Source organism: Gymnoscopelus braueri, assembly GCF_963280865.1.
Source record: "Gymnoscopelus braueri genome assembly, chromosome: 23".
Lineage (NCBI taxonomy): Eukaryota > Metazoa > Chordata > Actinopteri > Myctophiformes > Myctophidae > Gymnoscopelus > Gymnoscopelus braueri.
Genome location: NC_137625.1, coordinates 4,535,089 through 4,558,937, shown reverse-complemented (window position 1 = coordinate 4,558,937; position 23,849 = coordinate 4,535,089). Strand labels below are relative to the sequence as shown.

At 40.8% G+C, this 23,849-nt stretch overlaps 1 protein-coding gene across 1 annotated transcript in view; it reads left to right on the top strand.

The window, feature by feature from the left end:
• The window catches only part of slc6a1l (solute carrier family 6 member 1, like), a gene marked incomplete at both ends in the record, with an annotated part of 34,184 nt that extends 12,129 nt beyond the window's left edge, over positions 1-22,055 (top strand). The window contains 12 exons of the mRNA XM_080420592.1: positions 1,067-1,167; positions 3,085-3,194; positions 5,040-5,172; positions 8,423-8,557; positions 8,883-8,986; positions 9,931-10,055; positions 10,442-10,554; positions 10,705-10,836; positions 13,373-13,475; positions 14,972-15,072; positions 19,242-19,409; positions 21,957-22,055. Of these exons, the coding sequence (XP_080276718.1) occupies positions 1,067-1,167; positions 3,085-3,194; positions 5,040-5,172; positions 8,423-8,557; positions 8,883-8,986; positions 9,931-10,055; positions 10,442-10,554; positions 10,705-10,836; positions 13,373-13,475; positions 14,972-15,072; positions 19,242-19,409; positions 21,957-22,055 (1,424 nt within the window). The remainder of the gene's footprint in view (positions 1-1,066; positions 1,168-3,084; positions 3,195-5,039; positions 5,173-8,422; positions 8,558-8,882; positions 8,987-9,930; positions 10,056-10,441; positions 10,555-10,704; positions 10,837-13,372; positions 13,476-14,971; positions 15,073-19,241; positions 19,410-21,956) is intronic.
• Between the last annotated feature and the right edge of the window lie 1,794 nt (positions 22,056-23,849).

The following is a 23,849-nucleotide window of genomic DNA, read 5'->3' as shown; positions in this document are numbered from 1 at the left end:
CTGTATATTTATAGACCTGCTACAGAGGGTGTGGGGGGGACCTGTGAGGAGCGAAATGAAGCTAATTATTGAGCTCCGAGGTCACCCCCTCTCACAGCTAATAACTCTCCTATGGAGACCATCTCTGTATTGGTTGCTGTGTGACACCCTTACAACCACATTTAAAAGTTCCTTAAATTGACGATTAAGACCTTTTTAATCCCTAAAAAAAAAGAAGAAAAAAAGAGATAAGACCATTACTGCATCAAAAGTAATCAACAAACTATACTATATTGTCATAATATAAGAAAGAGGTACAACTTTTGAAAATAGCTGATCTACAAGCTCACAGCGCCTTGCATTATGAGGCGTTGTGAGCTTTTAGATCTGCTATTTTCACAATAATATCTCTGGAACCATGTCAAACAAAATTGAATGCCTCTCCTACTGTACATTCCATGTGCTTGTCAGGGTAGGGGGTTCCCAGTTCAAATCTCAACTGGGGCTCAGATCAGATCTTTAGGGGTCCACACTGTTATGATTTGTGACATTGCCTCACATTATTGTGATGCATTGTGAGCTTGTAGCTCTGCTATTTTCAGTCAGCAACGCCGACATACGATAACGTATAAATCAGGCTTCCGTGTCTGAGGGTCCAAACTGATTGATTGATTGATTGATTGATGTACTTTATTTAGTAAGACATGAGAAACAGTACATGTATGGAAGTACAATTTGTCCAAACTGGGACACGCGTTTAGAAATCCGATATTGTCATGATTACATGTCTCTCATCTGCATTTGACGCCATGACAATCAGCTACTTTATCAGCTCAATGATACGAGATGCAATGTTTCGTGGTCACTCGTTCTGTTCTTTTCCATGTCTCATATCCTCTGGTCACGGCCTGAAAAGTTTAGGAAGGGAACCCTTGATCTAAACAAACAAATAAACAAACAATGACATTGATTCCATGTCATTGTTTGTTTATTTGTCAGGGGTTTATTTGTTTGTTTATTTATCAGGTTGGCGGTCTGGGGACCCTGCACTTTGGCTGATGACGTCTCTCTCTCTCTCTCTCTGTAGGTGTCGGCCTGGCGGCGGTCATTCTGTCCTTTTGGCTGAATATATATTATATTGTCATCATCGCCTGGGCGCTTTACTATCTGTTCAACTCCTTTGCATCGGTAAGTTACTCATATATTTTACATATCTGCTTTGCTGTCGGGCAGAAACCTCTTATCTCCATTTGTAACCTTTTGTGTTTTTTTTGTAAATTAACGCCCCACTTGATCATACTACAGCGTCACACAAAAGCATCAAAAGTAGCAGATCTACAATCTGGAGCTTATTGCATATCTGCTACTTTTTCCGTTTTTGAATTTGAATCCTGAAAAGTAACAGTTCTGGAAATATATGTTTTCCACCCGACAGAGAAGATATATTATATCATTTATATAACAGTATATACGCGTATATCGATATATACTAGGTTTGAGGATAAAGCAAGAGAGGCGAGGTTGAGATGTTGCAGAGGAAGTCGCAGAGATAGACAGACAGACAGACAGACAGACAGACAGACAGACAGACAGACAGACAGACAGACAGACAGACAGGCAGGCAGGCAGGCAGACAGACAGACAGACAGACAGACAGACAGACAGACAGACAGACAGACAGACAGACAGACAGGCAGGCAGGCAGGCAGGCAGGCAGGCAGGCAGGCAGACAGACAGACAGACAGACAGACAGACAGGCAGGCAGGCAGGCAGGCAGGCAGGCAGGCAGGCAGGCAGACAGGCAGACAGACAGACAGACAGACAGACAGACAGACAGACAGACAGACAGACAGACAGACAGACAGACAGACAGACAGACAGACAGACTCTCTCCTCTGAGGGTTTGATGACTGTAGTTGAAAGCTCTTTAGAACTCCAGACAAGACACTTGAAACATCTGATGATCTTATGATCTGATGATCTTCTCGTCTATGACACACACAGTCAGATTTAAAGCAGCGGTTCTCTGGGTTTAAGTGAAATTAGCTGATCTACAAGTTCTACTCTAAAGTTCTGAAGCTATTTTGGGTGAAGAGATTTTAGTGTTGATGGAGAAAAGTAGGGGGCCTAGTATTGACCCCTGGGGGACTCCGGTCTACTAGGGTTTAAGCTTGAGGACCCTCTTGAAAACGAGATGATAGAGAGTAGAGTAGAGTAGAGTAGAGTAGAGTAGAGTAGAGTAGAGTAGAGTAGAGTAGAGTAGAGTAGAGTAGAGTAGGTCAATATAATATAGCTAGTACATCTGCAGTGGTTGGAGGTAGTCTCTCCACTCTTCCATTGAGACATTAAAGGAGTAGTTCACCCAAAAAATACATATTTTCTATCAATAACACACCCCATATGAAGCCTTGAATTAATGTAGATTGTTTTGGTCGCATTCCTGAGCCAATAATTTGATGACTGGCGGACTCAATTGAGTCGCAATTGAGTTCATGGGGTGCATAATTGCTAGAAAATAATTAATTGTTTGGGTGAACTACTCCTTTAAGACCCTGGGTAGGACAACTACTGATTGACCATGTCAATAAAGTTATTTGAAGCAGAGGACGAGACACTATGCACTGCCATCTTTATTGTAGTTCGGACATGTTGTCTCTGTCGGTAGAGAGACAATGGACATAATACGGATTGTAGCTTTAAACGAAAGACTGTTTCTGAATGAAGGATCAATGGTGATAAAAGCAAGTAATGAAATAGAAATAGTGTGTGTGTGTGTGTGTGTGTGTGTGTGTGTGTGTGTGTGTGTGTGTGTGTGTGTGTGTGTGTGTGTGTGTGTGTGTGTGTGTGTGTGTGTGTGTGTGTGTGTGTGTGTGTGTGTGTGCGTGCGCGTGTGTGCATGCATGCGTGCGCACGTGAGTTACTTTTCTTTTTTTCTTTCTCTTCTGCACTGTAACTGTATCTCTTAATTTGTACGACTTTTCTTTTATGCGTCCCAATGTCCTAATTGTGTTTCCGTTGCTTGATGTTCTGCGTAAAGCACAATTGAATTGCCTTGCTGTTGAAATGTGCAATGCAAATTAAACTGCCTTGCCTTGCCTTGCCCAGGAACTACCGTGGCAGAGCTGTGATAACCCCTGGAACACAGAGAAATGTTTTTGCAACTACAGTCTGACAGACACCACCAACCTGACCAGCGCTGTCACAGAATTCTGGGAGTAAGTGTGTGTGTGTTTGTCTGTATAACTGTGATGACCAAATGTCCCCCAAGTATAGTAGAATTCGTAGAATATAGTAGAATATTTTTCGGCTTTAGGCTTACGTTTGAAAATGTCCCAAAATGGTAAAGAAAATGGTATTCATAACATCGCCGTCCTAAAACATTGATGTCCTCTCAAGTATAGTAATACAAATGGTAACCAGAACGCTCGCCGGAAAACACACTCACCCCCATTTTGTTCGCGGACCGCTCGCCCCTAGTGGTTCTTGTATTCTTGTATTTGTTTTACTTAGGTTAACGTTAGGAATAAGGTTAGGTTTAGGCATAGTTTTACTGAGGTTACGTTTAGGAATAAGGCTAGGTTTAGGCATAGTTTTACTGAGGTTACGTTTAGGAATAAGGCTAGGTTTAGGCATAGTTTTACTGAGGTTACTTTTAGGAATAAGGCTAGGTTTAGGCATAGTTTTACTGAGGTTACTTTTAGGAATAAGGCTAGGTTTAGACATAGTTTTACTGAGGTTACTTTTAGGAATAAGGCTAGGTTTAGACATAGTTTTACTGAGGTTACTTTTAGGAATAAGGCTAGGTTTAGGCATAGTTTTACTGAGGATACGTTTAGGAATAAGGCTAGGTTTAGGCATAGTTTTACTGAGGTTACGTTTAGGAATAAGGCTAGGTTTAGGCATAGTTTTACTGAGGATAAGGTTAGGAATAAGGCTAGGTTTAGGCATAGTTTTACTGAGGAATACGTTCAGGAATAAGGCTAGGTTTAGGCATAGTTTTACTGAGGTTACTTTTAGGAATAAGGCTAGGTTTAGACATAGTTTTACTGAGGTTACTTTTAGGAATAAGGCTAGGTTTAGACATAGTTTTACTGAGGTTACTTTTAGGAATAAGGTTAGGTTTAGGCATAGTTTTACTGAGGTTACTTTTAGGAATAAGGCTAGGTTTAGGCATAGTTTTACTGAGGATACGTTTAGGAATAAGGCTAGGTTTAGGCATAGTTTTACTGAGGTTACGTTTAGGAATAAGGCTAGGTTTAGGCATAGTTTTACTGAGGATAAGGTTAGGAATAAGGCTAGGTTTAGGCATAGTTTTACTGAGGATAAGGTTAGGAATAAGGCTAGGTTTAGGCATAGTTTTACTGAGGTTACGTTTAGGAATAAGGCTAGGTTTAGGCATAGTTTTACTGAGGATAAGGTTAGGAATAAGGCTAGGTTTAGGCATAGTTTTACTGAGGAATACGTTCAGGAATAAGGCTAGGTTTAGGCATAGTTTTACTGAGGATAAGGTTAGGAATAAGGCTAGGTTTAGGCATAGTTTTACTGAGGTTACGTTTAGGAATAAGGCTAGGTTTAGGCATAGTTTTACTGAGGATAAGGTTAGGAATAAGGCTAGGTTTAGGCATAGTTTTACTGAGGTTACGTTTAGGAATAAGGCTAGGTTTAGACATAGTTTTACTGAGGAATACGTTCAGGAATAAGGTTAGGTTTAGGCATAGTTTTACTGAGGATAAGGTTAGGAATAAGGCTAGGTTTAGACATAGTTTTACTGAGGAATACGTTCAGGAATAAGGTTAGGTTTAGGCATAGTTTTACTGAGGATAAGGTTAGGAATAAGGCTAGGTTTAGGCATAGTTTTACTGTAGTTACGTTTAGGAATAAGGTTAGATTTAAGTAGAGTATTACTGAGGTTATGTTTAGGAATATCTGGTGGCGACCGTTCCGAGGTCGCCGGATTTGACCCGGAGTGAGCGTGTTTTGGGGCGAGCGTTCTTGTATTCATACAAATGTGTGTGTGTGTGTGTGTGTGTGCGCGTGCGTGCATGCGTGCGTGTGTCCAGGCGGAACATGCACCAGCTGTCCAGTGGTCTGGAGGAGCCCGGCGAGGTGCGTTGGCCCCTGGTCGGGACACTGGCCCTGGCCTGGATCCTGGTCTACTTCTCCATCTGGAAGGGAGTCGAATGGACAGGGAAGGTCAGACTGCTTCTCTCTCTCTCTCTCATCTTCTCTCTCTCTCTCTCTCTCTCTCTCTCTCTCTCTCTCTCTCTCTCTCTCTCTCTCTCTCTCTCTCTCTCTCTCTTGTGAGCTTGTAGTTCGGCTATTTTCACAATATTTATCAGTGGAACCGAGTCAAACTAAATGTAATGCCTCAACTCCTACAATTCCAAGTGCTTGTCAGGGCCGGGGGTCCCCAGATCAAATATGATTATTTTGGGGGGTCGCAGCCTGAAAAGTTCGGGAAGCTATAAAGGTGATGAGTGATGTTTCAGCTTCAGATGCTTCAGGCTTGCAGAACAAGATGAAACCAGGCAGTATCACACCACAAGTTCTGAACTTCATCAGAATATATATATGGAGAATATATATACAGTATTGGACACATGACGTCACCAGAAGATATGAGAAAAAAGAACAGATGAGACAAAAGAACAGAATGCGTGAGAACAAAACATGCATCTCGTTTTCACTGAGCACAGACGTCAGTCTATCTGATAAAGTAGTAGTAATTCAATATATGTATGAACTGGGTCAAGCAGATCAAGGTCAGTCTAATCATGACAGTGATAAAAGGAAATTTCCAGAGCACATCAGCAACTTTCACAACATATAGCACACACGATAAAAACACATGGCCCTGAGGCTTATTTCCATTGTGGTCCTCTAAAGAAAAACACAGAACAGTCACGTAAAAAAAAAGACAACTACACATAACAGTGTAGCCGTGTTGCCATGTCCGCTTATTATAAGCTATTATAGGCTTGTTTTTCTGTAAAGTTGCTTGTAAATATTGATAGTTTTGGGCTTCTTTATGTTGCCATGTCCGCTTATTATAAGCTATTATAGGCTTGTTTTTCTGTAAAGTTGCTTGTAAATATTGATAGTTTTGGGCTTCTTCCGAAAGTGTTCTTATTTGGGCTTGCTGTCTGATGTTGTTTAAATCAGTGGTTCTCAAACTATGTCATGTCAAGGAGAAGGACTCCCATATTAGATTTGTGTAAAATGTCCCAAAATGTTCCACTTTTTCTTCAAGACCTTTTTGAAAATAGCAGATCTACAAGCTCACAACGCATTGCATCACAACGCGTTGTGAGCTTGTAGATCGGCTATTTTCAAATAGCCGATGTAAATAGGCTAGGTTATTTCTCTCGCAAAACCTGGCAACACTGATAACAAACTATGACGCAAGTAACAGCATCAGGCAGCAGCAGCAGCAACATTACAGTTTACTGGCAAACAGTCAACGTTACCACACTTTGTAGAGAGGTTTGCGGTCCAGTGTCCTACGCAGGATTACACCAGTCGGCCTCATGGTGGCGCTATAACAGTCCACTTTACGTTTCTGCCTCTAACTCTTGAACCGTAGGTCGTAGAATAAAAATGTCCTTGGATAACTTGGATCATGACGCAACTCCCCATATAGGCCACGCCTATATGGGCCGATCTGACTCATATGCCCATACATGGAGATCTCTGGCTAGATTTTTTCCGCCATTTAGAATTTTCTTCTAAACACTTTTTGCTCCACTTTCTACAGATTTTGTCCAAATCTCACAAATTGTTGGTACACATGATCTCTGGACCCATGTGATGAAAACGCATCATCTTGCTAGTCTTTGGCCGTAATTGGCTTCCGAAGTTAGTGGGAGGAGCCTATTTGTTAAAAACGAAGCTTATATCGGGAACGCAGGATCCGATCAGCACCACGTTTTAATTGCATGTTGCATGAACTCCAACGCTAATCCTCCCTGCATATTCCTCAGGTTGCATTTTAAGCAGTTTTAAAACAAATCTTTGCTTTGTTTGCTATCATAACGGATAGAAGGTGTGGACAGGCCGTGAGACTCATGCCAATGCATCAGCTTAAATTCCTTGACAACATTATTACTAGAACTGCAGATATCTGAATATTCATATATCATCAATAATATAGAAGCATGAAGGACAAGAACCAAGAACCAACACTTTTCCTTGGTAAGATTAGGTGGAAATACGTTTTCCTGATAGATTTGTTTTCCAGTACTCTGCTTCTCTGTATATGTCATAATGCTGTCTACATTCTTCCATTCTCTAATATTTGTATTCACCTAGAAAAAAACATACATTCTAGACTAAATTTACTCCAACTCATGGGTGATGAATTGAGCGCAGAAGGCAGAGCAAAATATAGATATATAAAAATCAATATGTTGGGGCGATTAAATTATTTTTTACAGCCGCGTTTAAGCAAGACATGCGTGAGCAGAATCACATTTGTACATTCTTCGGCGAGGATAATTGGATTTCAACGTGTGTGCTGAAAGCAGAGAATAAAAACAATTCCCCAAGGCCCTGGCCTTGATGGACATTAGCAATTAAATATAATCGTTATGCTTCAAAGGCCGGGAGCTACGCTGAACAAGCTCTGTGAAGCTTTTTAGGGCGAAGGGAGCCGTGGAAATATTTTATGAACTGGTGACGTTTTTTTTATTTTTTTTCCACTCATTTCGTGCGACATGGTAAACAATTACCATTGTTTTCCTGTGCCTTGGATTTTTCATGATTTAAGGCAGATAGCTTAATTGCTTGTAATAGAGAACCGAAGTCTGACATCACTGCCACTAGAGGCCGCTATCTCACCTGGGTCACAGTATTATTTCTTCCATTGAAAATACCATATGGTCTCACATAGCATTGTGTCATATAATACCTCTGTTCCAAAAATAAACAAATGAGCCCGTTCACAATGCTCCAGCTCGCAGCTCATTGTTAGCTTGTAGATCTGCTATTTTCAAATAGCTGAAATGTATATAGGGCTGAAGTGGTTAATGTATGTTTTGTATTATAATAAAAATCTGCAAAGTAACTAGTAACTAAAGTTTTCAAATAATTGTAATGAAGTAAAAGTACAATATTTGGTTCTGAAATGTAGTGGAGTAGAAGTAAAAGTATTGAAAATTGGAAATACTCAAGTAAAGTAGAAATACCTCAAACATGTAATTAAGTACAGCACTTGAGTAAATGTACTTAGTTACTTTACACCACTGGTTCTTATATGACGCGATTGTAGATGACCCTATGGTATTTTCAATAGAAACAATACTTCCGTCACCCAGGGGATAACGGAGTGACGTCAGGACTTCAGCAGAGAACATTAACTCATTTAAAGGCCCAATATGAAATATTTTTAACCATAGTAAAGACGGGTTATAACAATGTGTTTCTATGGATCTCGTCTTTGTGTCAGGTGGTGTATTTCTCGGCCACCTACCCCTACTTCATGCTGATTATCCTGTTCGTCCGTGGGGTCACTCTGCCCGGAGCAATAGACGGCATTAAATTCTACATCACACCAGACTTCAATAAGCTCCTCAAATCTGAGGTAAACACGCACGCACGCACGCACGCACGCACGCACGCACGCACGCACGCACGCACGCACGCACGCACGCACGCACGCACGCACGCACGCACGCACGCACGCACGCACTCGCACGCACTCGCACGCACACACACACAACTTTTTTAATTAATATTTTAATGCAGCACAGCAGTCAGTCATCAGTCAGTCAGTCAGTCAGTCAGTCAAACAAACAATGTACCTTTGTTTGAGTGATGCTTTGCATTAAAGGAAACATTTAAACTCATTTCTGTATGGATTTTCAGGTTATGATTTAGGACAAATCATTGTGTTTGCGTCCTGTCAGGTGTGGCTGGATGCAGCCACTCAAATCTTCTTCTCCTACGGTCTGGGTCTGGGATCTCTGATTGCCCTGGGAAGCTACAACACATACCACAACGATGTGTACAGGTAAGTACACAACACATACACATACCACAACGATGTGTACAAGTAAGTACACAACACATACACATACCACAACGATGTGTACAAGTAAGTACACAACACATACACATACCACAACGATGTGTACAAGTAAGTACACAACACACACACACATACCACAACGAAGTGTACAAGTAAGTACACAACACACACACATACCACAACGATGTGTACAAGTAAGTACACAACACATACACATACCACAATGATGTGTACAGGTAAGTACACAACACATACAGTACACATACCACAACGATGTGTACAAGTAAGTACACAACACATACACATACCACAACGATGTGTACAAGTAAGTACACAACACACACACACATACCACAACGAAGTGTACAAGTAAGTACACAACACACACACATACCACAACGATGTGTACAAGTAAGTACACAACACATACACATACCACAACGATGTGTACAAGTAAGTACACAACACATACACATACCACAACGATGTGTACAAGTAAGTACACAACACACACACATACCACAACGATGTGTAAGTAAGTACACATACACATACATAACACAAAGATCTGCTATTTTCAAACATTTGAGTACTTTTACTTTTAGTACTTTAAGTACATTTTGATACCAATACTTTTGTACTTTTACTCAAGTACAAATTGAATTCCGGACTTATACTTGTAACAGAGTACTTTTACATTGCAGTATTGATACTTTTACTTAAGTAAAACATTTGAGTACTTTTCCCACCAGAGCACAGCTATGTTAAGTAAGAACAACAACAGATACCAAAACAGTGCTTACAAGTAAAACAAACATATTTCTATTATCTATTATTTCACCAGTCTTGCTTCCCTTCTTTCTTGCAGTTTCATCTCCTTTGCATTATTTTCCTGTTATCCCTCCTCTCTCTCCTCCTCTCACCAGGGACTCCATTATTGTGTGCTGCATCAACTCGTGCACCAGCATGTTTGCAGGGATGGTCATTTTCTCCATCATTGGATTCATGTCGTACCTCACAAAGAAGCCTGTGCAGGAGTTAGCGGCTTCAGGTGCGAAACACGCTCGACCACGTAATGTTTGTGTACATGAATACAACATGATCCACTCTGTATTCAGATGTAAATGAGCCTGTGTGTGTGTGTGTGTGTGTGTGTGTGTGTGTGTGTGTGTGTGTGTGTGTGTGTGTGTGTGTGTGTGTGTGTGTGTGTGTGTGTGTGTGTGTGTGTGTGTGTGTGTGTGTGGGGTGTAATATGTGGATGTGTGTGAGCAACAATTGTTAATCCTTGAGAAAGGGTACGGGGACTTTATATTATTATTTTACTTTAGGGTGTGTGTGTGTGTGCTGTGTGTGTGTGTGTGTGTGTGTGTGTGTGTGTGTGTGTGTGTGTGTGTGTGTGTGTGTGTGTGCGTGTGTGTGTGTGTGTGTGACCTCCAGGTCCTGGGCTGGCGTTCCTTGCGTACCCTCAGGCTGTCACCCAGCTGCCCATGTCCTCCCTGTGGGCCATCCTCTTCTTCTCCATGTTGATGATGCTGGGACTGGACAGCCAGGCAAGACACACACGTGACACAGAAGAGATTTTTTTTTTTTGTCGCATTGAGTTTATTGAGTTCATTAGGATCCCCATTAGCTGGTGCATAACAACAGCTAATCTTCCTGGGGTCCACACATAACAATATACATTTTTTAATGTGTTTCAGTTCTGTACGGTGGAGGGCTTTGTCACGGCTCTGATGGACGAGTTCCCCCTGGTGCTGAGGAAGAGGAAGAAGTCCTTCATCCTGGTGGTGTGCTTCATCTCTTTCATCATCGGATTCTCCAACGTCACACAGGTATTTGGCAGTGGTGGAAGAAGTGCTCAGATATTTGACTTAAGTAAAAGTAGCAATACCACAATATAAAAATAATTGTGGTATAAAATTAACACATTTTATTGATCCTGCTGGGGAGATTCAGGCGCCAAAGACAGCACAGCAGTTAGATACAGATTACAGGGCAAGGGGGGAAAAAAGTAGATACATGATGGAGAGACATCACAGTCAAGTCAACACCATCAGTAAAGTAGCAAAAAGAAAAGAAAAACACTACAGTATCTATGCTCAGCAGTGCTAGCATAGTGCAGGACAAGTAAAAGTACAAGACACAGACGCTAAGCATACGGTACTGAACTGTTTGTTTCCCAGCAATATACAGTAGGCTCTATGCACAGCCATATTGGAAAGAAATTGGGGCTCTTTTTTTACTTCTTTCACAGGTGTTAATGATGCTAATGAAGGCTCTGTTCCATTCTGGTGAAACAGAGTCAGGGCAGTGGTGGAAAAAGTACTCAAATTCTTTACTTAAGTAAAAGTACCAATACTGCAATATAAAAATACTCTGTTACAAGTAAAAGTCCTGAATTAGAAATTTACTTGAGTAAAAGTACAAAAGTATTGGCATCAAAATGTACTTAAAGTATCAAAAGTAAAAGTACTAAATATTTGAAAATAGCAGATCTACAAGCTCACGACGCGTTGTGAGCTTGTAGATCGGCTATTTTCAAATAGCCTAGGTTTAAAATAGGTTTAAAGTGGTTAATGTATGTTTCATTATATCATAATTTATATCTGAAAAGTAACTAGTAACTAAAGTTTTCAAGTAAATGTAGTGGAGTAAAAGTACAATATTTGCCTCTGAGATGTAGTGGAGTAGAAGTAAAAGTATTGGAAATTGGAAATACTCAAGTAAAGTACAAATACCTCAGAATTGTACTTAAGTACAGTACTTAAGTAAATGTACTTAGTTACTTTCCACCACTGTGCACAGCCATATTGGAAAGAAATTGGGGCTCTTTTTTTTTTACTTCTTTCACAGGTGTTAATGATGCTAATGAAGGCTCTGTTCCATTCTGGTGAAACAGAGTCAGGGTGCAGAGTGTTTCCATGTTGGCTCACTGGAAACACTCTGCTACACCAGTGGGTTTCAAAGTGTGGTCCAGGGACCCCTAGTGGTTCCTTGAGGGGGGTTCCAAATGGACCCATACGGGTGTGTAACTCTGAGAGTTTGCAAAACGGAACCACATGGACCCCGTAAGGGCAGGTACATTTGGTTCCATTTGTACACTCTCTCGAGTTATTGGGGTCCTTGAAATTGTAATGTTTGAGAACCACTGTGCTACACTAAATGGAACAGAGCCTTCATTAGAATCATTGGTAACACCTGTGAAGGAAGTAAGGAAGAGGCTCAATTTCTTTCTAATATGGCTGCTGTGCGTTGAGCCTATTAGGTGCTGCAGGCGTGGTGGTTCCACACCAACAAACAACACAGTTAGCATAGAAAACCATAGGAAAAAACAGCTTTCAAATATGAAAATGATAATGGACTGTTAGTTAGGCATGTGATTTGTTGTAAATCGATTAAAATCAATTTAAACTGGTGACAATTTAAATCGATTTAATTAAAAAATCGCAATGCAAACAGCAGAGGGCGCGTAAAAAAAAAGAAAGAAAATACCAGGATCTTTGTAAGAGAATTGTTTAAAAAAATAGTTTTCAGTCATTTGCTACTGTATTGAAAAGAGGATAAGAGAAAACACAGTAGGCCTATTGTAAAAAAAAAAAAAAAGAGAGAAGAAAATACTTGTGTAAGAGGAAAAAAAACAAAACAAGATTATTTGGTCATTTGTCTGGAAAATAATTTTGTGTGCAAAAAATCGTATCGTGAACCTAGTATCGTGAACCTCAACCTAGTATCGTGACTCGAATCGTATCGTGAGTTGAGTGAATCGTTACATGCGTACTGTTAGTACATAACAAGCTTAATGCGTTCTGAGTTTGCGCTGCGTCAATTTGCAACACGTTGTGCTCTCTTAGCCACTGTGTGTGTGCGTGTGCGTGTGCGTGTGTGTGTGTGTGTGTGTGTGTGTGCGTGTGCGTGTGCGTGTGCGTGTGCGTGTGCGTGTACGTGTACGTGTGTTGAACTGCTTTAGCCAAATCCGTTCTTCAATATTTTGGGTGTCTTAAAAATAAACTTCTACACACAAATTATACAATATCTTTGGGGTGGATTCAGTTAAAGCATTTAAAATGCGTGGCGTCTGTGCTTTTATGTTCAATGCTCATCTGCTCTGCGTCACCGCGATTAATTATACTTTCTTCTGTAAGTGATTGGTGTAACAAACACACACGCGCACACACACGCGCGCACGCACGCACACACACACAACTTTTCCTGGCACAAGGGAACAGTCTCCCCATGCTTCATTACATGTTGATAAATGGATTCCATAAAATCTCATGGTGTTTTCATTCATGCATAATTCATGGCCATAACGAGAGAGAGAGAGAGAGAGCCGTGATATATAAACATTGTGTGTTGTCTCCCCGGCAGGGTGGTCTGTACGTGTTCAAACTGTTTGATTACTACTCCGCCAGCGGGATGTGCCTCCTCTACCTCGTGTTCTTCGAGACCACCGCCATAGCCTGGCTGTACGGTGAGAGAGAGAAGGTCGTCGTTATGTCTGCCCTGTGCACCTGCTGTGTTTCATTTATAAGGCCCATTCTACAAAATGCCTTCTAAATCACTAGTTCTCACACCTTCAACATTTTATTTTTAAATGTTCAAAAATAGCAAATACGAGCTTGTATGTCTGATGTTTTTTAATAGCCAACGCAAAAGTCTAAAATGACAGATTTCCAGTGGTGGAAGAAGTACTCAGATATTTTACTTAAAGTTGTACAATGCAGGTTCACAAATAACGATTTTTAGCAACCTCTGCTGGTCACTACCGTCACTGCATACAATTTTCCATGTCCTCGATTACCCAGAATTCCATTTGTTTTCACCGGAAGCCGGAAGCGTTTCATAAAGCGTTCTTTTAATTGTTTTATACTATCTGCGGATCGTTTCTCTTAGCCAGTGGAGCATTAGTTACCATGAGCTGTGTTTTCTTTTTCTGTTGTTTTTCGATATTCCAATCCTGCATTCTCTTAAAATCAGCGTGAGGTTCCTTTTTGTTATTAGCGCGGTAGTTCCTGGCCAAACAGGAAACCGGTGCGGTAGTTCCTGGCCAAACAGGAAACCGGTGCATTTTCCGGCCAGATGACGTCATTTTCGCGGGAGAGTCTCCCCCGACACCGTTCAACAGAAAATATATAAATAAAAGGCTTTCGGGGGTGAAATTCATGGAGTGGGTGTTGTGAAACATTTGCCACTCACAAAAGATATACAATTTAACTTTAGTTTTTGTTTTAAAGTTACCTAGTATTACTTTAAGTAAAAGTAGCAATACCACAATATAAAGATACTCTGTTACAAGTAAAAGGCCTGTGTCCAAAAGGTTACTTGAGGAGAAGTACAAAAGTATTGGCATCAAAATATACTTAAAGTACCAAAAGTGCCATGCGACGCGTTGTGAGCTTGTAGATCAGCTATTTTAATATTGTAAAAATGGGGTTAAGTAATGTAAAGTAGCCTATCCATGATTTGAACATGCACGGTACATCCTTATCAGGCCTAAATTTACCCTTTAACTTCTTGTTTAATCTAAAATGATTGGATACACAGGTTTTGTAGCAATTTTGTACTGTTGCAATAGTAGAAATATTAGACCCAATTGGCGAATGTTCAAGCATGTTCTATCATATATACTGTACATTACTTAAAGGAGTAGTTCACCCAAAAAATGACTTAGATTTTTCAGTCTCCATTGAGTCTCCTACCGGAGAATTTGCCGGCCATCAATTTATTGGCTCAGGAATGCGACAAAAACAAAACAAATCTCCATGAATTCAAGGCTTCACGGGGTGTGTAATCAATAGAAAATCTGTCATTTTTTGGGTGAACTACTCCTTTAAGATCATTTTCCAAATATTTAACTTTTTAGCATTTTTAACTCTTCCTTATAGTGCCCAGTGTCTGCTCACTCTTCCTTTCACCCTTCTCACCTCTCCGTCTCCTTGTGAACCTTCTTCTCTACCTGTGCTGTAGGAGCGGACAGGTTCTATGACGACATTGAAGATATGATCGGTTATCGTCCCTGTGCCTGGTGGAAGCTGTGCTGGAAGTACTTCACTCCCCTCATCTGCCTGGTATGTATAGCATTGGTTCTCAAAGTGGGGTCCGGGGACCCCCAGGGGTCCTTGGGGGAGTTCCAGGGGGTCCCCAGCAAAATGTGTTAATATAGCATCACAATAATTTGAACCAATTTAACCTTTTATTCTTTGGCTCAAAAATAGCAGATATAAAAGCACTTGAGCTTGTAGATTGTTTTATTTAGTTGGGCGGTGTAGCCACCCCTATAAGTGGGGTTGGGACACCTCATTAGCTGTATTGTGATTGGCTCATTAGTACACCCCTAGCTGTATTGTGATTGGCTGACTCTATTGGCTGACTCTATTCAGCACTGTGATTGGCTAGCGAGACACATGATGACATTAATAACCTATAAATAGGATTATGCACTTCAAAAAAATCCATATTTTTTTGAAGTGAGCTTTTTGATGACCACTGTGATGACCACACCGCCCACTTCACACTGGGTGTGATTTTTGGGCGGTGAAACCGCCCCTATAAGTGAGGTTTGGAAAAATGTACAAATATCCTGCGCTGTGAAACCGCCCCTATAAGTGAGGTTTGGAAATTTGTACAATTATCCTGCACCGTGATTGGCCAATCACAATCTATTCAGGACTGTGATTGGCCAGTGTCACATGACACATGTGCATAGCCCTATATAAGAAACCATAACTTGAAAAAAAAACTTTTTTTTCAAGTTATGGTTTCGTCCATCATAAAGAGTGTTTCAATAAATGTATTTATCTTTTGTACATGATTGGTTGACTCCATTCAGTATTGTGATTAGCTAGCAAGACACCGCCCACTTCACACAGGGTGTGATTTTTTTTTAAATCGTTGAAATTTGTGCAAACCTTTGAATATTATGTTTTTAATGCAAACATTTGTAACTCAAATCTTTGCTTCTGGGGGTCCCTGGAAAAAAATATTTGAGATGGGGGTCCGTGACCAAATACATATCATTTTGGGGGTCCTTGACATGCAAAAGTTTGAGAACCACTGATAGGACCATTGTTGGCCAGATTTCGTGAGAGAAATAAGCAACGAGGTCTATGAAAACAAGGCCAAAAGAAGCGACAAGGCTACATGAGCACCTTAAACCTTTATACATTGGGCTATTTGAAAATAACTGATCTATATGTGAGCTTGTAGATCGGCTGTTTTAAAAAAAAGTCTTGGTGAAAAAAGTGAAAGACTTGAAATGTTTTTTAAGCGTTTTAACAACACAAATCTGGTACGGGTGTCCCAGGCACAAAAGGTTTTCAAATGGGGAAACGTGGACAATTAGCCTACATTACACGACATTTTACATTATCCTGCATCGTGTTTATGAGTGTGAAAAAAACAAGCCCAGAGTCGCTTGTAATAAGCGGACGTGGCAACACTGGGTATGGGACCATCTGGCCAGTCGATAGAACCTCCTTATCAAATTACCCTCTGTGGCGATCACATCTCTCATCTATACGTCCCTGACTGATATAGCAGCTAGACTGTATCACTTAGCCAGATCATTGCATCACGTCTCACTCTATGGAGATCAATCTGTTAGGCCTTGACAGCACATTAGTCACCTCGACATCGATCGATCAAGACGGCTTATGTATGAACCGCTTACGGATTCATTGATGAGTCCTCCAGGTTACAGTACCAGTGGCGTGCACAGACATTTTGAGGGGCAGGTGCTCAAGTAAATTATTCTTTTTTTTGTTTACTTGGTCTGCTCTTTTTCCCCTCTACACCTATACCTCTTTGCCAAAAATAGCCGATCTACAAGCCCACAACGCCTCGCAGCGCGAGGCGTTGTGGGCTTGTAGATCTGCTATTTTTGGCTAAAGTTCTCCTCAGAAAAGGGATGCTAGGTTTCGAGTGGTTATGGTAAAAAGAAAAATCATATCACATAAAGATTTGGCGGACCCCCTATAGTAACTCTGAGGACCCCCTAGGGGTCCCGGACCCCTGTTGAAGACCCCTGCTGTAAAAAAAAAAAAAGTTTTGTTCAAAAGGGCGCTTCTGGTCAAGAGGGCAAAGGGCAGGTGCTCTAGCACCACCTAGAGTCTATCTGTGCACGTCCCTGTACAGTACATCAGATCGTCGCTGATGTCGGGTGGAAATTCTTGTGTGTCCAAAACAATTGCTTTTCAGGATATGGAACAAAAGACAGATTGTGGTGCCACTGTTTACAGCAGTGGTTCTCAAACTTGTTCACGTCAAGGACTCCCAAATTGATATTATATTTTGCCGCGGACCCCCCGATCTGAAAATATCTTTTGTGAAGATTTTGAAGATTTGGGTTAAACAAAATACTCAAAATTATTAAAACATTTCCAAACACTTTCAAGAATTTTCGAAAAATAGCAGATGTACAAGCTCACAGCGCAGCACAAACACATGCAAGCTTGTATATCTGCTATTTTTGAATAGCAAACGTATCAAATATAAAGTGTTTAAAATTATTTTACTTTATTAAATTAAAATAAATTGCAGGGGACCCCCTGTTAAAATGTATAGTTATTATTATTTAGTCACAAGCTGATGATGTCAGGGCATTCCATATTTTGGTGGCAGAGTAGTTGAATGAGAACTTCCCTGTGTTTGTTCTATATTTGGGTGGTACCAGATCGTTGTCGCTCCTTCTAGTATCGTGGCTGTGAGTGTCACTCACTTTGGAGAAGTAGTTAGTCAGATATGAGGGTATTTAGGGCAATGATCAGTTAAGATGACTGAATTATAAACTGCTGACAGATTAATGAGTCCACCACCAAGTTCTATCAGATCTGGAGGCCCTGCTGCTGAGGTTGATTAGTTGTGATTGAATTGATTGCCTCTGTCTTGAGTTGATTTACAATGCCAATGTATTTACCTTTCTACTTAAGCCGTATCGGTTGAAAAGATATTAACATTAAATGAAGCTGAATCACTGGAATGTTATTATAGCTATTCTGCCATGATGACTGCAGTTTATACCCAGTCTATTGTTTTACTGGCTAATTGGCCAGAGTTCAATGGCCCTAGTTTATCAATATTTCGGTGTCTTTGCAGCACTGAAAGGTGCTAATCAAATATAGGGCAAACATGTTTGCTCATAATGCTCACTAAATCAATGTTCAGACCCGGCACTTTTTTTAATTGCAACTAGGCAAGGCATGTTTGTTACATCTTGTTTATCTTCTTGATAAACGAGCCCAACTGAGTGTAATCAAATCTAGCCTAAGATCGACTTAATCATATTCACCTCTGAATATGTAACAAAAGCACACAGATTATCATAAAGACAACTAGAAAAAGTGCTCCTCGGAGCACAGGTCTCCGCCAGGTCAGGTAGGTTATTGTGGGCCAGCAATGTTCGGTATTCACCAATCAGGATTGAATATGAAAGATCGGACAGATCCGTCTTGAGCACATGACCATTGAGATAATGTTTACTGATTTGTGTGAGGTTTGGACCAGGTTTGTTGGAGTGATATAAAAAAATGTTAGGTGGTGAATACCTTTTCACAGACGGATGGACGGACGGGGTGCAAAACATAGTCTAGGCCACGCCTTCGGCCTGGCGGAGAGAATAATATTCACCTGTCTACTACATTATTTCATCTTCACACGTGCAAACAATAATGCAACCTTGAGCATAAGCTCAAGAGCATGCTCCCTTCCCTTGCTCATGTCTGTGGATTGAATGGAGCAAAGTTACGACAACAACAAAGAGCTAGCAGTCGCTCAAAATTCCATTGTGAACATTGAGCAGCGGCAAAGATAATACATATTACGTGCACAATAGCCAGAGGCAGTATATTTACTGTAAAGCTTAGCCTCGTCCACGCCCTCCCGAGGAGGAGAGCAAGGACAGTTAGTTGTAGCGTTGCGTGTGTACTCGCCCGATAATGAATTGCTGCAACTTGGGGTCAGCTTGGGGTCAAAGCCATTTGAAAGGCAGAAAACGTGCATTAAAGCTGCACAATGTAACTTTTTTCCCCCATTGAGCTAATAGAGCCCTTGCTTGCTCAGGGGATGAATTGAATCCATCAGGTCAAAACTCGTGTCAGAAATACATTTGTTGTAATTTTTGAATACATTTTTTGAAGTTTTTCAGAAAACTTAGGTCAGGATTTCGAAGGCGTTTTTTTAGAATCGGCCTCATGGGTCTAAATGGGTTATTTATTGGACACACATGCATCATGGTTTACAGGGCGTGTTCACCTTCAGTGCCATAGAGATGACCCCGCTGACCTTGGGGAAGTACGTGTACCCGCTGTGGGGCCAGGTGATTGGCTGGCTCATGGCGTTGTCCTCCATGGTGCTGATCCCTGGCTACGTCATCTACATGTTCTGCACCACCAGAGGATCCATCAAACAGGTACACACACATCACGTCCAGCCTTGGATTTCAATATGCTTCTATTCGTAAAATAAATGACGCCCTACTTGAACATACTGCGGTGTCACACGAAAGCATCAAAAGTAGCTGATCCGCAAGCTCGAAACGCGGCGCGAAGCGACGCGTTTCGAGCTTGTAGATCTGCTACTTTTGCACTTCATGTACAGTAAATGGTTTCTGTTGGGTGCAAAACTGTTACTTTTCAGGATTCAAATTCCAAGCATAGCAACAATAGCAGATCTACAAGCTCAAAACGCAACACGAAACTTCCATGTGACTCTTCCATTTTGAGAGAAAACCGGCATAGACCGATGTTAAAAGTAGCTGCAGTCACAGAAGAAATCCTGAAGTCCAGATTAATAACATTCCACTTAGTTTTGCTCCTTTGTTGGTTTCCTAAGAAAGTAAGGATCAATTGCAGGTGAGTGCGGCAATACTCACCTGCAAAGGTAATTGATTATTGGGGTTATGACGTTCTGCAGAAATAGCTGATCTATGAGCTAGATTTGCAATCTTCTGTGAATATATTTCGTGTAGCGCCAAAACAGGAGGGGGCCTAGAAGCCAAAAGTACACCCTGTGTATGTCACTGATCACATGACCTCAATCAATTATCCAGTTCTAGGCAACATAGAGGGGGGGGGGACTTTTTTTTCTTTTCCACACAACAGCTCTAAGGTGTATTAAAGACATAGTTCAATGTTGAACATGAGTGGTCTTTCCCTTTAACTCGCCCCGACATATCCCGAGTTTTTCCCGAGTACCCTCAGTGCCAGCACGAGAAATCCCGAGTTTTTACTTTTGACTGGGGTCGCGCTATTCTGATTATTTTTCATGATCACTTTCGCTTCCTGACTCCTTCAGACTCACCCGGAGCCGGATGTAAAAAAAAAAATTCATTTCCGGGTCACGTTGTTTTTCTCCAGTGATTTTCGGCCAGAATAGGGAAAGTCACGTTTTTTCACACGGTATAAAAAACGAACGGAGAGGTCCACGTCTACTCTCTTTGGTCTGGGTGACGATCAGTCATCGTAGTCGTGTATCGCATCGTAATTTAGCCTGATCAACGATTGTCAAAAATGTCAACATCCGGTTAGGACCGGATATGACGTGAGCCTGTTTGGGAGGGGGCGAGTGAGCCAGCGAGATCATCAATGTGTCGATTTGTTGCTCTCTACTGGTAGAACTGTATTATGGGTTTAAAACCCCAATCAGATCATTTATTTGAATGAAAAATTACAAAATTACAAAATAAAAAAAAACGCAAATTTCTGGCACTGGGGGAGTACTTTATGAAAATACTCTTGGCAGTGAAAGAGTTAAGGTAGGGTAAGTGATATTTTTTTGTTTTTTTTGTTAAAAGGTTAAAGTACTATATTCTGATAGTAATCATTGCTACAGAGTGTTTGTTCAGTCACAGGGGTCTCTCCAGCTCTTAAGTAAACAGAATATAGTACATTTTCAGGTAGGTGACAAAATGTAAGCCAATCAGGAGAGAGCACTGAAAATGCATTTTCTGTTTAATAAACAGCTGGAGAGACATGGGAGACTCCTTTTACTGAACAAGCACTCTATAGCAATGAGTACTAATCATAATATAGAGATATTTAACACTTATTTTAAACAAAGTAAATCACTTACCCATACCTTTAAGTAAAGGATCTGAGTGCTTCTTCCACTTTTCACAATATTTCACCTCAGTGTTTCACCTTCTATGTCTCACCAGACTGACTATAAAGACAATGGTTCTCAAAGTGTCCTGGACAGGGGTCCTTCAGGCAGTTCCATGGAATCCCCAGCACAATATATTAGTTAATATAGCTTCAAAATCAGTTTAACCACTTAAAGGAGAATTCCGGACATTTTAAGTGTTATCTTTGATGTCTCGTTACTCACCTACCGACGTAAAAAGTGGCATTGTTTTTTTCCAGAGATTCCCCTGTCGTCATTTTTTCAACCCCCTCCGTTGTCATAATGGGAGCGTGGCTTAGATGGGAACGTGGCTTAGATTTAACACTGGTTGCTTGTTTCTCTACCTGGCAACACCAAGTTGCCAGGTTCTGGAAAGAAACAAGCAACCAGTGTTAAATCGTTCGGCGTTACCGGTAGCCTCTCAGGAACTTTCAGCGCATGTTTGACTATCATGAGACTCTACAATGAGTCGTAGTAGAGAAAAAAATAACTTTGCATCGGTTATAATAGACGAATTTCCCTAAGCCACGCGCTCCCATTATGACAACGGAGGGGGTTGAAAAAATGACGACAGGGGAATCTCTGGAAAAAAACAATGCCACTTTTTACGTCGGTAGGTGAGTAACGAGACATCAAAGATAACACTTAAAATGTCCGGAATTCTCCTTTAAACCCTACACACACATAGGCTATTTGATGTGGGAAAATGTGGAATATTTCCCCCTGGCACAAGATATTTTCTGATGGGGTTATGCGGCCAAATGCATATTAATTCAGGGGCCCTTGAGATTAAAGAAGTTTGAGTACCACTGGACCTGCTTCCTGTTTCACACAGCGTTGGCGGGTGATGACCACTGCCAAGCAGGTGAAGAAGTCGGAGCCGGAGGACGTCGTCGCGCACACGGCCAGCGTGGTGGTCGAGGACGCCGTCTAGCCGAGACCAGCCGGCCATGTTTTCATTCAGCTTCCTCTTCCTCTTCCTCTCCTCTCTGTGTCTTGACTTTTCCACTCAAGTGTCTGCTTCGAAACGCAGCATGGGTGGCAATGTACAATAATGTACTATATGTATATTTACATTAGTACCTCCTGTTCGTCCATACTATTCTGTTCATCCATATATTACTAATACTGTTCACAGTGGTGGAAAAAGTACTCAAATTATTTACTTAAGTAAAAGTACCAATACTGCAATATAAAAGTACTCTGTTACAAGTAAAAGTCCAGAATTAAAAATGTACTTGAGTAAAAGTACAAAAGTATTGGCATCAAAATGTACTTAAAGTACCAAAAGTAAAAGTACTAAATATTTGAAAATAGCAGATCTACAAGCTCACAACGCGTCGCATCGCGACGCGTTGTGAGCTTGTAGGTCGGCTATTTTCAAATAGCCTATGTATAAAATAGGGCTAAAGTGGTTAATGTATGTTTCATTATATCATCATTTACATCTGAAAAGTAACTAGTAACTTTTCAACTAGTAAGTTTTCAAGTAAATGTAGTGGAGTAAAAGTACAATATTTGTCTCTGAGATGTAGTGGAGTAGAAGTAAAAGTATTGGAAATTGGAAATACTCAAGTAAAGTACAAATACCTCAACATTGTACTTAAGTACAGTACTTAAGTAAATGTACTTAGTTACTTTCCACCACTGACTGTTCATACTATTCTATTCATCTCTCCATGAGACGAAAATGAAATGTATCAAAGGAAGGAAGAGAGCGATGAGAGAAGGAATACGTTTAATAAATTCAAATGCTGTGTTCAGACAAAACATCTCTACTAAGAATTGAAGAGTAGGCGCTCCAAATAATAATATGCTTTGATGCTTTGATCAAACGTTTTGATCCACACCCTATACTGTCAATGATTATTGTAGTGCATATAATATCTCTGTATGAGTGAGATGGACCACGTTCAAATCTTGAATTGCTGATGTTTGGTACAAGAACCAAGCACACGACGCAAATGTGAATGTGTGTTATCCACTGACTCGCACACGCCGTCCTCTTTACAAGCAACGTGAAGAAGACCCCCTAGTGTGTGCATTTAACCTTTTTTAAATCATGATTTGTTTTTGGAATATATATATTTTAAAGCGAACATTTGTAAATCAAATCCTTGCTTCTGGGGGGAGGGGGGGTCCCTGGAACAAAATATTTTGAGATGGGGGTCCGCGACCAAATACATATAATTTTGGATGGTCCTTGACATGAAAAAGTTTGAGAACCACTGATATTATAGCAACATACGGTTTTCTGAAAACTGGTAGGATTTAGAAGACATCTGTAGCTGTGTTCCCGGATTGAACGTGTTAAATTCAAAACATTTTCTCCACCTATATATTGTTTTAATGCATCTCAATCCAAGCCCGTCCATCTACACGTGCCATCATGTGACAGACTCATGTTTCAACTCATGTCACATCGCGACACATTGTGAGTTTATCTAAAATTTTCACTATTTTTGAAACAAGGCTTACGTGGTCACTTTTTTTGCCACCCTGTAATGTTTTAAAACAAAAATCTCTGAAATGACGCCTCTGGTTAAACCACTTCAACCCCGTGTATGTGGTTGAGTGGAGTCCCTCAGGGCTCTGTACTAGTGTCTTCTCTGTTTTCTCTTGTTGTGGGGAAAGCTTTTGCTGAAAATCTGCTATTTTCTGCGGAAGCTTTCCCCACAGTACGGATGCTGGGGTTGAGGCGGTTAAAACCAATCTCTCTTATTTTTAT